General features: G+C 44.8%; 1 protein-coding gene across 14 annotated transcripts in view; it reads right to left on the bottom strand.

Annotated features, from left to right (window-relative positions):
• Positions 1-10009: 10009 nt before the first annotated feature.
• Positions 10010-15458, bottom strand: part of Rnf14 (ring finger protein 14) — a 25192-nt gene continuing 19743 nt past the window's right edge. For all 14 annotated transcript variants that reach the window (XM_059245925.1, XM_059245920.1, XM_059245916.1 and 11 more), the window contains 3 exons: positions 13924-14096; positions 11364-11494; positions 10010-10646 (listed from right to left, as the gene is read on the bottom strand). In XM_059245925.1, coding sequence (XP_059101908.1) covers positions 10589-10646; positions 11364-11494; positions 13924-14096 — 362 coding nt within the window. In that variant the 3' untranslated portion in view covers positions 10010-10588. The remainder of the gene's footprint in view (positions 10647-11363; positions 11495-13923; positions 14097-15458) is intronic.

The following is a 15458-nucleotide window of genomic DNA, read 5'->3' as shown; positions in this document are numbered from 1 at the left end:
TAAATGAAGCCAGCAGCCTTGAAGCTGTTCAGGATGCAGAACTCTGAAGAAACTGCAGCCGAGGCATTCTAATATGTTGGATCACCTGAGTCACCCATTTTCTTGGGTGTCTGGTCCTCTTTATGTCTGTAGTCAAGATTTTCAGGGGGTCTCCCCTAGTCAAATCTGATCTCTGTAGACTTTGAATGAATCTACAGCCTTTTGTTTTCTGTGGAAACAAAAGCATAACCTCTTCCTCAATGTAACATATTTTTTGACTTGCATTTTGAAGTTAAGATATTTTTTAAATATATAGGTTGGTTTAATTTAGTAGTTTTTATAATGTAATGTCTCTCAGCAGCTATTGTTTGCTCATCAGCAATAAAAAAATTTAAAGTCAGTGCAAGACCATACAGAATCCAGACTCCCTGAGTATTTCCCATCTCAACATGGCTTATTCTTTTTATTATTATTATTATTATTACTAGTATTATTATATATAAACAATTTACTTTTTTCTGTGACTGTCTATACCTATTTTCTTTTCTTTCTTAAGCCTACGCACAGTTTTAAACACATTGTAACATGTGTAGAGGATTTTTCCATCTGAACCTGCTTTGCTATGTATCTGTAACCTTTTCTGTCTGTATGAGCAAAATGTTAAACCTCCGTGCAGCTTAGCTTGTGGTGTGCTGGTAGCTCAAGCCCACAGGCAGTGACTGAGAGATACATCTCTGTACCTCAGTCTGCATGAGAGGCTGCGGGACTAGAAAGCTGTGTTTGGCTCCATTTTTGTGTTTGAAACCTTTTTTTTTTTTTTTTTAAAGCTTTCTCGGGTCTTATGTGGAAATATGTGCCTTCATGTTGGATGCCATTTGTAGATGGATTTTTCTTTGAGCCCCCAGCTCACAAAAAATGACATGGAGACTTATTAATTGTGAAAGCTTGGCCGATCACTTAGGCTTGTTTCTAACTAGCTATTATAACTTAACCCATTTCTATAAATTCATGTGCTGCCACATGACTCATGGCTCGTTACCTCATCTCCTACATGTCATGCTTTCTCTTCATCTCCTAACATCTCTCCCCTTCTTCCCATCATCCCCTGTGCCTGGAAATCCTGCCCAGCTATTGGCCGTTCGGCTTTTTATTAAACCAATCAGAGTGACACATCTTCACAGTGTACAAAAAGACTATTCCACAGCACATCAGTCAGTGCCTCTGTAGGCCAAGTGGGACATGCACCGCTGTGCTAATTTGAGCTCCTTGGAGAAGAACACATCAGTCATTTGGGGCAGAGATCCTAGTGGACTTGTAATAATCTTAGAAAATAAAGACACTTTCAAGATGTGTGCATCAGTGTTGATAGGACAAAGCAGCCAGCTGAATGGGATTCCCCACACACCCACCCACTGGCCAGACCAAGTTTGATTAGAAAGGTTTAATGGCTGGGTATATAATGCAAGCCTTGCTAAGTCAGGGAATCAGCCTGGGCCATACAGCAAAACCCTATCTCAATAACATAGTTGATAAGGACAGCAAGGACATCTATGTAACAGCAAGCCGAATATTCAAAAGGGGGAAAGATACAGACATTTCAGCAGAAGTGGATAGAACGTTTAAGTTTCACTTTGTTTAGTAAAAAATGGTAGCATGGCTATAAGTGTATGTCATCATCTGTAGAGTACCTCTGCTCAATAGAGGTGGAGACAGCCCCGCCCACTGGTCCCCCTACTCAGATGCCATTCACCAGAGCCGTCTTCCCCACCCCTTACATATAAAACTACAAACCCTATTCCCCAGACTCTGCCAACTCTCTTCTCAGAACTGCTTACACACTGACGGGTGTTTTATTTCCTACTAAACAAGAAGCCTCACGAGAGCAGAGTTTATATTGATACTTCTCTAAGCTTTCAGATTCCTCCCTGGTCATGTCCAGCCTACTGATGAGCCCACTGAAGAACATTTGTGGTCATTTACAATGTTTAACTTTTAACTTCCTTTTGGGTTCTAGTTTCATATCTTGCCAGTGAAAGAAACACAGTTTGGCTCTGAGGCCAGAGCCAACTGTGCCCCGACCAACTAAACCAACCAGTCCCTGAGCAGGTAATCTCCCTGGAGACAACACACACACACACACACACACACACACACACACACGAAGCTCAATATAAGCCCTCTGCCTGTTCAGTTGTCAGCCGTCCTTCTCCACCCTGGCAGAGGCAGCCACTCTCCTGGACTCCCCCTTCCCAAATAAATTTCTTTCTTAAAAGAGTTTTGGGTGAAGATCCTTCACCAGCCCAGAACAGAAGAACCTTTGCTGAGATCTTCCCTTGGTGGGTGGGGGTTGGGGGCTGAGCAGAAGAAGTAACAACTTGTCACTAGAGCTGGAAGCGATCGCCACATTTCTGCAGGGGTTCCTCCTTCAGCAGAGTGCAGCAGCAGAAGTAACATCTTGGGCCAGAGCTGAGAAGAAACGAATACCTCTGCTGGGATGTTCCCTTAGGGGAACAGAGCAGAAGAAACTGATACCTCTGCTGGGAAGCTCCCTTAAGGGAGGGCCGAGCAGAACTCAGCTATAACTGCTCTCTCTCTCTCCCAGAGAGGAGCAGGATTACATCTTGTGGGGAGACCTTTCCACCACCACAGCCCAGCTTCAGGTATAGCCTGACTTCCCGACAAGTCAGGATACCTTTCTCCTTACAGTTGTAGGCACCCAGGATACCTCCCTTCACGGCTGTGGGTATAGTCTGACTTCCCGACAAGTCAGGATACCTTACTCCTTAGTTGTAGGCATCCAGGATACCTCCCTTCACGGCTGTGGGTATAGTCTGACTTCCTGACAAGTCAGGATACCTTTCCCTCCAGCTGTAACACTCACAGCACCCCATCCACTCCCAGTAGGTGAAACCCCTTGGGCTAGAAATTTCCCAGCTCTCTTCCCCCACTCTACTCTTACCCCGTCTGTGAGACAGGAAGGCCAGAGGGGCCTTGAAGTTGCCCTTGCAGTAGTGGGTCAAAGATGGGACTAGCAAAATAATTGTCCCTGAGGTTGGGTCTGTCTGAGAACAAAGTGTGGAGCTACTTTAAGTGTGTTTCAGTGGTTCCCTTCCCTTCCTCTGCTCAAAGCACAACAGGGTCTGTGCTGTGCATGTGTGTGTGTGTGTACCTGTGTATGTGTGTTGTCATGGTCCTGTGGCACATCCCCACCCCAGCCCCCTAAATGCACAGTTTCACTGAGAGCTGTGAGGTACCTGAAAGTCACAGAGTTGTGAAGGGCCACTTAAGACAAGGAGGACAGATGTGTATTTTTCTGCTTCCTTTTTATGGTGGAGGTTAACCTGTGACCTCAGTTCTCTGAATGACCTAAGAAGAGTGTAGTCAAAAGTTTTTTCCAGTCCCACCTGGCCCTGCAGTTCTGCAGCCTGTTTATAAAATAACCATTTAGAAGCTTATATTAATCATAACTGTTCAGACATTAGCTCGGGCTTATTACTGACTAGCTCTTACATTTAAATTAGCCCACAATTCTTATCTATGTTTAGCCACATGGCTTGGTACCTTTTTTCAGTTTTGTCTTGTCATCTTGCTTCCTCTGGCTGGTGACTGTTGACTCTGCCCTTTCTCTTCCCAGCATTCTCTCTCTCTCTCTCTCTCTCTCTCTCTCTCTCTCTCTCTCTCTCTCTTTCCTTTTTTTCAAGACAGGGTTTTTCTCTGTGTAGCTTTGTGTCTTTCCTGGAACTCACTTGGTAGCCCAGGCTGGCCTCACCTGGCTCTGCCTCCCGAGTGCTGGGATTAAAGGCATGCACCACCACCGCCTGGCCCCAGCATTCTCTTAGTCTGTTTGCCCTATATTTCTTGCCTGGCTATTGGCCAATCAGTGCTTTATTAAAACAGTGCATTATCCCATAGCATTTCCCCTTTTTTGTTTAATTAAAAAGGAAGGTTTTAACTTTAACATAGTCAAATTATATATAACAAATAGTTATCAAGTAATAATTATAGTTATAATATCTGGTCTATTTGTATTTGGCAAAAATTAAAGAAAATATTTTTTTTAAAAGATTTATTTTTATTTATTATGTATACAGTGTTCTGCCTGCATGTTTGCCTGCAGGCCAGAAGAGGGCACCAGATCTCATTACAGATGGTTGTGAGCCACCATGTGGTTGCTGGGAATTGAACTCAGGACCTACTGGAAGAGCAGTCGGTGCTCTTAACCACTGAGCCATCTCTCCAGCCCAAAGAAAATATTTTATCTATCTTATATTTGTGAGTCTAAGGTTTCATATCTAATTTATCTTCTATCATAACTAGGAAAATTATAACTATATTGTCTTTAACTACATCAAAGACCCCAGAAGGATATAATATTACCTAAGTAAACAGGAAATGTATTATAAGCAACTTCCAAAAATCTTGAATGATAGAGACAGTTGGCTGCCTGGATAGTCACCCAAAATTTTTCTGTAATTTTGGGGCATCCATCTTTAACCTATAGGCCTATAGTTTTTTTAGTTGTTTCTCTCTGTGTCCTGTAAAATGTCTGGCAGTCTTGTCTGCGAAGCAGGAACCTGAAGGACCATCTCGACTATTTCACCTTGTTTTGGCAGAATTTAGTGGTCATTTTTTCATGGGTCCTGTATGTCCAGTCAATATAACATTTTGTCAAGCAGTCCAGGCAAGAACAGTTTCTTGCCCAAATGGCTAAATTTTATCATAAGGAAAGCAAACTCCATATGGAGTTTCTTCGATGTCCATCATCTTCTTTGAAGTAAATTGGTGCTGCCAGGAGCAGGCATGTCTCATTGTGACAGAGACAGCTGGCTGCCTGGACAGACGAGCTCTTGGTTTTCACTTTAAGCTAATTTTCCTGTTATGACACCCCATTCTCTTTCTAACACACTTCAAATTCCACACAGACACACACCCTACTCAAACATCATTCTCTAGTGCTCTGAACGTGGATTGCTGGATTGCTTAAGGTCAGGCGTTAAGAGTTCATGTTACTGAGCTATGTGCAGTATGCTAAAAAGTTGATCACATCTCTCTTTAAATATGGCGTGGCTTCCTTGTCACACAGCTGGTGTTCTGAGCTGACTGGCCACTCCCTGTCTCCTTTGTTAGCTTAGCCTCTTTGGCTTCAGCATTTGGAGTATCCCAATAGTCCACAGTAGGGCTATTCTCGATATACAGAGCTACACAGTGAGACCCTGTCTCAACACAAAATATTCTCCACCATAGTTTTCTTGCCACAAACTCTCATCATTCTGAGTTTAGGCAACAGTATCAGTGGGTATCAGTGTTTCCTCGTCCTACTTGGGAGCTTCATATATAACTTAATTGCTTATGTCAATGGCTGAAGCTAAGTAAGCCTGACTGTCAGGTGTGGCACTTTGCTACGTAGCAACTGTATAAGATACCAAGAATGGATCGGAGATATTTTTGAGTGCCCTTAAAAGTTTTTGGCAATGCGGCCATTTCTGTCTTGCTGTTATGTTGTATCTACCAAGGAAAATCAAAATCCTGAAAATTAAAACTGCCTTCACCACAAAATGCCACTCCTGGTCTAACCAGTTACTGTTTTTGTTGTTATCTGTTTCTTGAGTCAGTCTTGCTATGCCGCCCAGACTGAACTAACTACTCAAGCCATCCTGAATAGCTGCTGGCTCAGCCACCCAGGTGTGATCAGGGCCAGCATCTCTATTTTAATGACAGTAGCTGCTGCCACCTGCTGGCTGTGCTCCTGACAGCACTGGGGAGCTTCAACTTCTAATTTTTGACATTCATTTTCAAAGCAAGCAGCATTTGAACAGCATTAAGGTTCTTACCTACTCTTGGCAGAAACATACATATATTAAGAGATTTATAATGTTAACTAGACCCTTCTACTACTAAAAATGACCCTACTTAAGCTGGATGTGGTGATCAGCACTTGGGAGGCAGAGGCTGTCAGATCTCTTAAGTTTGAGGCCAGCCTGGTCTACAGAGTAAGTTCCAGTCCAGCTAGGGCTATGTAGAGAGACTCCATCTAAAAAAAAAAAAAAAAAAAAAAAGGAAGAAGGAAAGAGGAGGAGGAGAAACAGGAGGAAGAGGAGGAGGAAGAGGAGAAAAACAACCCTACTATGATCTATAGATCTAGTTAGGTCGAAGCTTTTCTGCTTGTAGTATCTCAAGACAGGAAAAGATGCACTGTGCACATCCTGGTCCAGCTGAGATGTCAGCCTTGCCCTTTCACACCAATTTGGGATCTATATGGGTTGACACTCCCTGCTCCTCACCCACCTAGGTACTCTGTATTCTGTGTCTTTGGATAACTGAGCAGGGAAATGACCATAACAGGTAAACAACCTAAGACTGTATACAAAACCAGTGAAATGTCCTGAGTGGTAACTAGTTTATTAAAGCTACAAATAAAAGTAATTTCATTGACTTGCTGAGCTTGTAAGTAGCTTTTAGCTTCTGATCAATCCAAATGCATCAAGATATAATGGATATTTATACAACTAATAAAAATGGATGGGACAACTATGACAGCCAAGAGACATCTAAGGAAACAGGGTGACTAAATGTAATGTGATATGCAGAGATATGAGTTCCTGGAACAGAAAACATATACAAGGAAAAAAACGAAGAAAACTAAGGCATGGCCAATAACAGTGTTGGCCACTGATGGTGACACATTACTAATACATGGCATTAACAACACGGAGTATAAAGGGACTTGAATACCACCTTTGCAGTTTGGGGTGAATTCCCACCCTGTTTTTGAGACAGGGTCTCAAGTTGCCCAGACTGGCCTGGAACTCATTATGTAGCCTGGATGTCCCAGTCTTGCCTCCCCAGTGCCGAGGTTACAAGCATGCACATCATGCTTTGCTTTTGCAGCTTATCTATGAATCTAAAATTAGGAAGTAGATTAAACAAGACCCTCACACTGACTGGGCCCCTGAGGCCCGGGGTGGCCAGAAGCCACCCAAGTGATGCCTGGGCCCTGCAGCCCAGGGCAGGAGTCACCACTACAATGAACACATATATGACGGAGAGGTGGGAAATATAGAAAAACAGAGCGGTATGTATGCAGAGAGGCAGAACTGGAGGCGTGATGGCGGTGACAGGTGAGAGAGAGGGCTGAGGTCTACATGTTGTTGCCTGGTAGGGTCAGCTGGATGGTGTCCAACAGCCTGGAGCTTATGCAGATGCAGACCCGCCCCTCCCCTCCCAAACCTGCCATCCAGCCACGGGATCCCCCTGGCTCTGGGCAATGATGGAGGCCTGAGATGAAGAAAGGTTCACTTTTGGATTGGCCCTTTGAAGGACCACTGTTGGAGGCCATGTTGGTGTTGGTGGTCTAGGCTGCTGCCCCAGATGGCAATGAAACCTGAGATCCATGAGGACATATTGCAGTCTACGACGCTGCCTGAGGCCGTGGTGATGTCATTGGGCTTTGTTGCCTCAGGGCACCATGCTGATTTGAGTGGCATGCAATAAAACTCAGAAATAGGAACCCAGCTATCAAGCTTTAATTATCACCCAAACTCGGCTGTCTAAGCAGGGAGTGTAGGAAGCCCAGTTCCTATAGGTGGTTAGAGAAGACCTGAATGTTCAGAAGGCTGGGGCCAGTTGTAACCACCTGAGGCCACGTTGAGGCTCATGGTCTGTGCAGCCACTGAGTGGGTCAGTGGTCCTGATATGGCCAAGGGCCGTGTTTATGTCTCCAGCCTGTATTACGACTGAAGCCCATGCAAATGCCCCTGGTCAGGGCTGCCACCTGAAGCCACGTTAATGTCCATGGCGCTGGAAAGCTGGCCCCAACCCTCACCAGCCTACGGCACTGTGGTGCAAGCTGCAGAGGGGACCTGGGAGAGCTAGTCTCACCCTGCTCCAGCCTCAGCTGATGGCTCCTGGCATGGATGCAGGTGGGGAAAACCTCATCCTCCCTTGGGGGGCTGGCCACGAAGAATCTGACCATGCTCTAGTAAACAGATGGACAACACAAAATGGACTTGCTTTGGGGTTGTTTTAGGGGGAAGGAGAGATTACATGGGAGGAGGCCAGATAGGAGAAGACTGGGAGGTGAGCACAATAGGGGCATATGATGTGAGATTCCCAAATAATCAATAAACAGTATTTAAAAATAAAAAGAAAAGCATAAAAAATAGATCAAACAATATGCATCTCAGTGGACAAAGGCATCCCCAAACCACAAAGGCTTGCAACAATCTGTAACTACAGTTCCAGGGGGTCTGAAACTCTCTTCTGCCCTCCTCTGGCACCGGGCGTACATATGGTCTACAGAGACAGACATGCAGGCAAAACACCCATACACATAAAAAAAAAAAATTAAAAAAAAAAAAAAGAATTCTACTTAAACTCTACCATCTCAAGATTAGATGCCTCAAAAAGAACATTTAAAAACTCAATTGTCGGGCTGGAGAGATGGCTCAGTGGTTAAGAGCACTGACTGTTCTTCCAGAGGTCCTGAGTTCAATAATTCCCAGCAACCACATGATGGCTCTCAACCATCTGTAATGAGAATATGTATATATAATAAATAGCTAAATTTAAAAAAAAACAACCCTCAATTGTCTGTGTTAAACTTGAGGGCGAGGATTTTGTAGCTAAGGAAAAAACCAAAGCCCCAGTCAGGTGGGTACACAAGACTCCAGCACCGCTGACTCTTTATGTCCCACCAGAGGGAGGGCTCTCCTGTTCCTTTCAGCAGAGTACTGCAAAGGCTTCCCTCTCCTCTCTAAGACGTCTCCATCAGAATGCACACCAGCTAAAATGAAATGAACAAAGATCGCTGTCCTTTACCAGACAGCTCGTGAACCAGGGCACGTCAGTGGCTATACTGACCCAGGCCACACTGAATTCCTACTAACAGTTCTCTCAGGGATTTACTCAGCAGACACTTGATTTTCATTTCTTACCTTCACCTTATCTTTTAACTCCAGTGATTATATAAAATATGCTGGATAGAAGCCCATGAAAAGAACATGTTCAAACAAAATATGAGTAAAAAAGGCACAGGCCCAAGAAAAAGGAAGTGCTATTCTGTGACTCTTCCTTCTCCATTTAAGATCGTGTGTGTGTGTGTGTGTGTGTGTGTGTGTGTGTGTGTGTGTGTGTGTTGGGGGGCGGGGTGTCACTCAGTGGCAGGGCTCAGGCTCAGCATGCTTGAGGTCTTGGTCAATCTCCAGAACAAAATCAAACAACCACCAAACACATCCCAAACACACACACACACACACACACACACACACACACACACACCCCAACAGAACAAACAGAAACGTGAGCTAGTTTTGAATCCGACCAGTGCTTCAGTGACAGAGCAACAGGACATCTCTATCTCAATTGTAGGATGAATTTTAAATTACTTTTATTTTTAAGATTAAGCATCCTCACTGACAATCCAGAAGCAGTCCGTGCTGACAGTTAAGTAGTTCCTTAATTTTCAGTGTCAAAGTAGAAAACACATGTTCACAAGATGCAAGTAAATTACTGTACTTTTCAAAACATCCACCAAGTGGCTACTAAGCCACTTACAGAATCATGAGGAAGACAGTTTTCCAAAAAGCCAATAAAACCCAGAAACAGGAACCCAGCTATCAAGCTATAATTATCACCCCAAACTCGGCTGTCTAAGCAGGGAGTGTAGGAAGCCCTGTTCCTATAGGTGGTTAGAGAAGACCTGAATGTTCAGAAGGCTGGGGCCACAACCATGGTGCTGTCTGTCCACAGGTTCAGAGAACATTCATCTGAGGAGTAAGCTGGGCTCTTTCCTATTCCAGCAGAGGAGATGAAAACCCACACTGTTGAAATCAACCCCGACTGTCCTTGCCCACACAAGGCAGGAGAGCAAAGGGAGAAAGTGGAGAACAAAACGGGGCAGACAGCTCTGACTCTGACTCTCCTGCCCAGGTGAGCAGGAGGGGGGCCCTGAGCCAGATCCACTCATCCTGCATTTGGTTCTACACCAGTGGATTCAACACGCCATTCAGAAACATCAAGTGACCCACGGGGCTTGTGGGACTAAAGTCTTTTAAAATTTATTGTCAATTTCTATTTGGAAAGTGGAGCGTCACAAGGACACTGGGACGTCTGGTCGGTCACAGCGTGGAAGGCCCTCCACAGGGAACTGAGGGAAGAGCAAGCAGAGTGTAGCCAGTGGATCAGGCTCTCAGTGTCCACGGGGCTGGGACTGTCCCCAGCTACAAAGGAGAGTCCTGAGAGGTCTCCAACAAGGTCAGCTTCCTGGACAGAGTCTCAAAGTTTAACTCTTGACCCTCTCCTAACATAAAGCTTGGGGAAGAAAATAAATATTCACTTTATAACTATCCACAGTTTGGGCATATTATAATATTTAATCTACTATAGTTTGCATTTCTGAACCTTTGGCATATAATTTTATCAGAATTATGTTACATGGAAAAAAATGTGTGTGCCTTAATCAGTAGTACCAAAGAAAAATATCAACCCTGTCCTTCCTTCTCCACGGGAAGAGTGAATATATGGCACCCTAAATATCTCGCGAGGTTTCTTTGTGTACTTGACAGAAGATTAGGGCAAACATTCCATCCTGTATGTTGAGCAGAGGAATGAACTAGTCTTCAATTTCATCTTCCCAAACGTCCCCGTTAACATCCACAGCGTGGAACAATCTGAAAGCATAAAACAGGTACATGCTTATGCAGCTGCACAAAACTGAGCATAATCTCTTTCTTTCTTTCAAAACACTCTATTCTTCTGACAACACCTCTGCATAAGTTTTCTTCTTTAATCATTTCTTTAAGGAGGGCTGAAATCTAGGTCTTTCTAAACAAGCTGCAATATGTTTGTAAGAACAGTACTGGCCAGCTGGGCGTGGTGGCGCTTGTCTTTAATCCCAGCACTTGGGAGGCAGAGGCAGGCAGATCTCTGTGAGTTCAAGGCCAGCCTGGTCTACAAAGTGAGTTCCAGGACAGCCAGGTCTACACAGAGAAATCCTGTCTTGAAAAACAAACAAAAAATGTGAAAAATAATTTTTTTTCAAGAGGTGTATAATCTGATCATAAACCCATTTTCAAGAAGATTTAAAAATCACATGTAGGAAAAGAGTTTCCAAGTCTAGCTACTTCAGGGGAAAAAAAGCTGGTATTTATAAAATAAACTAGCCTGCATAATGGTATCAAAACATGCTGCAGATGGACTAACTAGAAAGATGGTTGAGAACGCCTGCTGTATAATCATGAGGACCAGAGTTTGGATCCCAGCACTCAGGTAACAAACCAGGCTCACTGCAAGTATCTGTACTTTCAGTTCCAACTTTGAAAGACGGGACACCCTCTCAGGCTTACCATGCATGCACCGCTAATCCAGGGAACCCAGCGTGCACACACCTGTTAAAGCATGGGGACTCGGGATCAGTGAAGTGTTTGTAAGGGTTGGCTCTGGAGAGAGAACCCATGCAGATCCAGCAGAAGTACTGCATACAGCCGGTACAGGTCATCTTGTTACAGCCGTCCAGCTTCTGGTGGGAGGAGACAGGAAGCAAGGTGGTGAAGCAGAAGAGGAGGCACGAGCCACACAACACACAACACTCCTAGTCTTTTGTCCTTTCCCAGGCAACACACACAGCGACAGCCATCTACACAAGTCTGCACTGAAAGTAAATACGAAGTACTGAGCAGTTACTTCTCTAACTAGATACTTAGCACAATCTCCTCTCAGAAATACAGACAGAATGAGAGGAACACATAACTAGATAGAGAGTAAAATGTTACTTTATTCTCAGTACTAGACACAGAATCTAGGTTCTTTTACATGCTAGGCATCCACTCTACCATTAAGCGATATCCCTATCCCTTTCTACTTTTTATTTTTCAGACAGGGTTTAAGTTGTTCACCCTGGCCCTGGCAATCCTCCTGCTTCAGTTTCCCAAATAGCTGGGATTACAGACTGAGTAACCAGACTGGATTAAATTTTAACTTTCTATACAAATCACAATTAATAAGTGGAATCATATCTTATTTCTATCATAGGGCTCAGGCACGGCAGAAGTGGTCAACTATGATACCACTTTCCTTAATGATGTAACTAAGGAATTATCAGTTTCAGTCACGATGTACAGGACTGGAAAAAACAAAATCAAATGGAAGACTACATTTTCATTTTAAAATCCACTAAGATTTTGGTGAGAAGAAACAGATTTGTCTATTTGGCTCAGATTAATGGGGAAAATGTCTCCATTTTCTCAGCACATATTTGTTAAATACATTTGCTATTTTGAAGGATAAATAGTTCTGAAAAGTCAGTTATGATTTTTTTTTTGAGACTGAGTCTCATGTATCTATGTTGGCCTTGAACTTGCTTTGTAGCTCTGGGTGACCTTGAACTTTTCCTGCCCTACCTCCTAAATTCAAGGACTACTGGTATGCACTTCCACGTCTAGTTTGTTGTACTGGGGACTGAACCCAGGACTTCATGCATTCTAGACCAGTACTCTACCAACTGAGGTACATCCCCAGCCCCAGATAAGGCTCTTTAAAAACAGAGCTAAGACGGGGGCTGGAGAGATGGCTCCTTTGTTAAGAGCACTAGCTACTATTCCAGGGGATCCAGGTTTAATTCTCATCACCCACATGGTGGTTCACAACCACCTGTAACTCCAGTTCCGGGGATCCAAAGCCGCCTTCTGGCCTCTGCAGGCACCAGGCATGCACATGGTGCACAGACAGACATACATGCAGGCAAACAGCCGTACACACAGAATAAAAACCACCTTTAAAAACCACACGGATTAAGAGTTGACTGGAGCTCTAGTGCGGTCTTGTTCTAACCTGCTACTGTCCCTTTCGAAACCCGTGTTGGGAATTTAATCCCCACTGTGGGATATTAAAAAGATGGGATCTAGCCAAGTGGTAGTGGCTCACACCTTTAATCCCAGAGACAGAGGCAGGCAGATCTCTGTGAGTTCGAGGGCAGCCTGATCTACAGCTAGTTCTAGGATAGTCAAGGCTACACAAAGAAACCTTGTCTTGAAAAACCAAACGAAGGAAAAAAAAAAGTGGGAACTTAACCTGAATATTGTATTTAGAAGTAGGGCCCTTGGGAGAAGATGAGGGGGAGCTAAGGTCATCAGGCTGGAACCCCATCATTGGACACTGGTGGCTTTCTATGGGATAGCAGGACCAGTGGAGACACTACACACTGAGATGCTCTGCACTGTCTCAGGACAGAACCAGAACATAATCCAATGAGCTCTATAACCTACCTAGCCTTGGTATTGTTATTAGCAAAAGAAAGTAGAATGGAGCAACATCTATTCAGTTTTGAGGTGGACACAATTTATGCGAGATAAATTGTCTTTCTATAAAAACACTTTGAATAGAGAAACCTATGTGCACTTAAAGTCAGTAACAATATTTACTAGTGAAACTTGATTTTCCACGTAAGAAGGCTGGGTTGGTACCCAAATGTGTTTTCTCCATAACATAACTGTTAGGATTCTGCCACTCCAGCTATCTGACTGCACATACACAGTTCAGAAGCTAAGCAAGGGGTCTTACATCTTATGTCATCAATGCGCTGCATGACTACGTAATGCATGTAGCGTGGCCACGCAATCAGCACATGCGTGGTGTAGCTCTGTAAGCCCACCTGCGCATATGCAGGGGAATCCTTAAAAAGCTGGACACAGAATCCTCCCCTCTCTTTCTGTTCTTTCCTCCCCACCTCTCTCTCTCCCTGCATGTGTCTCTTCCCGGCCCGGCCACGCTCTCTTTTGTCCCCTCCCTTCCTCCTAATAAAGCGCTGATACTGGGTTTTGTCGTGGCTGTGACCTTTCTCGCACGGTAACAGTGCTTCTTATTATTTATTTAAAACCAACAATAACTATTATAATTAACCAGTGGGCTTCTGAGGGTAACTGTGCTCTAAGTCCGTCCTACGGCAGTCACCTGTATGGGCGTCCCACAGCAGGGGCAGCTCTTGGAGTTCTTTTCCAGCCAGTCTTTACTTTCCATCTCTTCCAGGGCCTTCTGAATCACCCTCTTGCCATACCTCTGTTCCAAGAACCTTTTAGTAGTTTCATCTGCTTGTAGGTATTCATTTCGTAAGTCTATTAATTTCTCTAGAAAGTACAATAGAAAATTAACTTTGTTACTTTGCAATGTTAACTAAAAACACTAAAAATGGCCATAATGGACATAGCGGTACACAGTTTTAGCTCCAGCACTTAGGAGGCAGAGGCAGGCAGATCTCACTGAGTGAACTTGGAAGGCCAGCCTGGTCTACATAGAGAGTTCCAGGTCAGCCAGAACTACATAATGTCCCTGTCTTGAAACAACAACAACAACAAAAAAAAAAATTAAAAAAAAAAAAACCCACCCAAAATATTTAAATATAAAAAACTTAGGGGGGCACAAAAAGGGACAATGGAGTAACTATGACCAAAACATATACATGCATAAAAATTTGAAAATGAAATCCATATTGTGTATAATTAACATGTCAATAAAAACCGTAAATCTATTGTGAGTGAAAATGTGAACAATCTTCTGTAGTTTAGATCTGCATATCAGATAAAGCTTTCAACATGCTGAAAAAAACAACACACACAAACCGACTTTTAACTGGCATGGCTACTATTCAATCCAAATACAGTATACTTACAGGACAAGCAGGTAAAGGTTATGCATGCAAGCGACAGCGGCAGGCAGGCCCCGCCCACGGAGAGTCGGACTGGCTAAGGGGCAGGCGGGCTCCGCCCACGGAGAGTCGGACTGGCTAAGGGGCAGGCGGGCTCCGCCCACAGAGAGTCGGACTGGCTAAGGGGCAGGCGGGCTCCGTCCACAAAGAGTCAGACTTACTAAGGGGGCAGGCGGGCTCCGCCCACGGAGAGTCGGACTTACTAAGGGGGCAGGCAGGCTCCGCCCACAGAGTCGGACTCACTAAGGGGGCAGGCGGGCTCCGCCCACGGAGAGTCGGACTTACTAAGGGGGCAGGCAGGCTCCGCCCACAGAGTCGGACTCACTAAGGGGGCAGGCGGGCTCCGCCCACAGAGAGTCGGACTTACTAAGGGGGCAGGCGGACTCCGCCCACAGAGAGTCGGACTGGCTAAGGGGCAGGCGGGCTCCGCCCACGGAGAGTCGGACTTACTAAGGGGGCAGGCGGACTCCGCCCACAGAGAGTAGGACTGGCTAAGGGGCAGGCGGGCTCCGCCCACAGAGAGTTGGACTGGCTAAGGGGCAGGCGGGCTCCGCCCACGGAGAGTCGGACTGGCTAAGGGGAAGGCAGGCTCCGCCCACAGAGAGTCGGACTGGCTAAGGGGCAGGCGGGCTCCGCCCACAGAGAGTCGGACTCACTAAGGGGGCAGGTTTCCTTTGACTTTCGTTTCTCAATACTGGCTTGTTTATGTAGCTGGCAACATTCAATTAAACTGTCTTGTCGAAAAGAACAATGAGCTCGTGGAGTTCAGGGGCAGTGTTTGCCA

This window comes from Peromyscus eremicus, chromosome 19 (assembly GCF_949786415.1).
Source record: "Peromyscus eremicus chromosome 19, PerEre_H2_v1, whole genome shotgun sequence".
Classification (NCBI taxonomy): Eukaryota; Metazoa; Chordata; class Mammalia; order Rodentia; family Cricetidae; genus Peromyscus; species Peromyscus eremicus.
The sequence above is the reverse complement of the archived record's forward strand: the minus strand, read 5'-3'. Positions and strand labels throughout refer to the sequence as shown.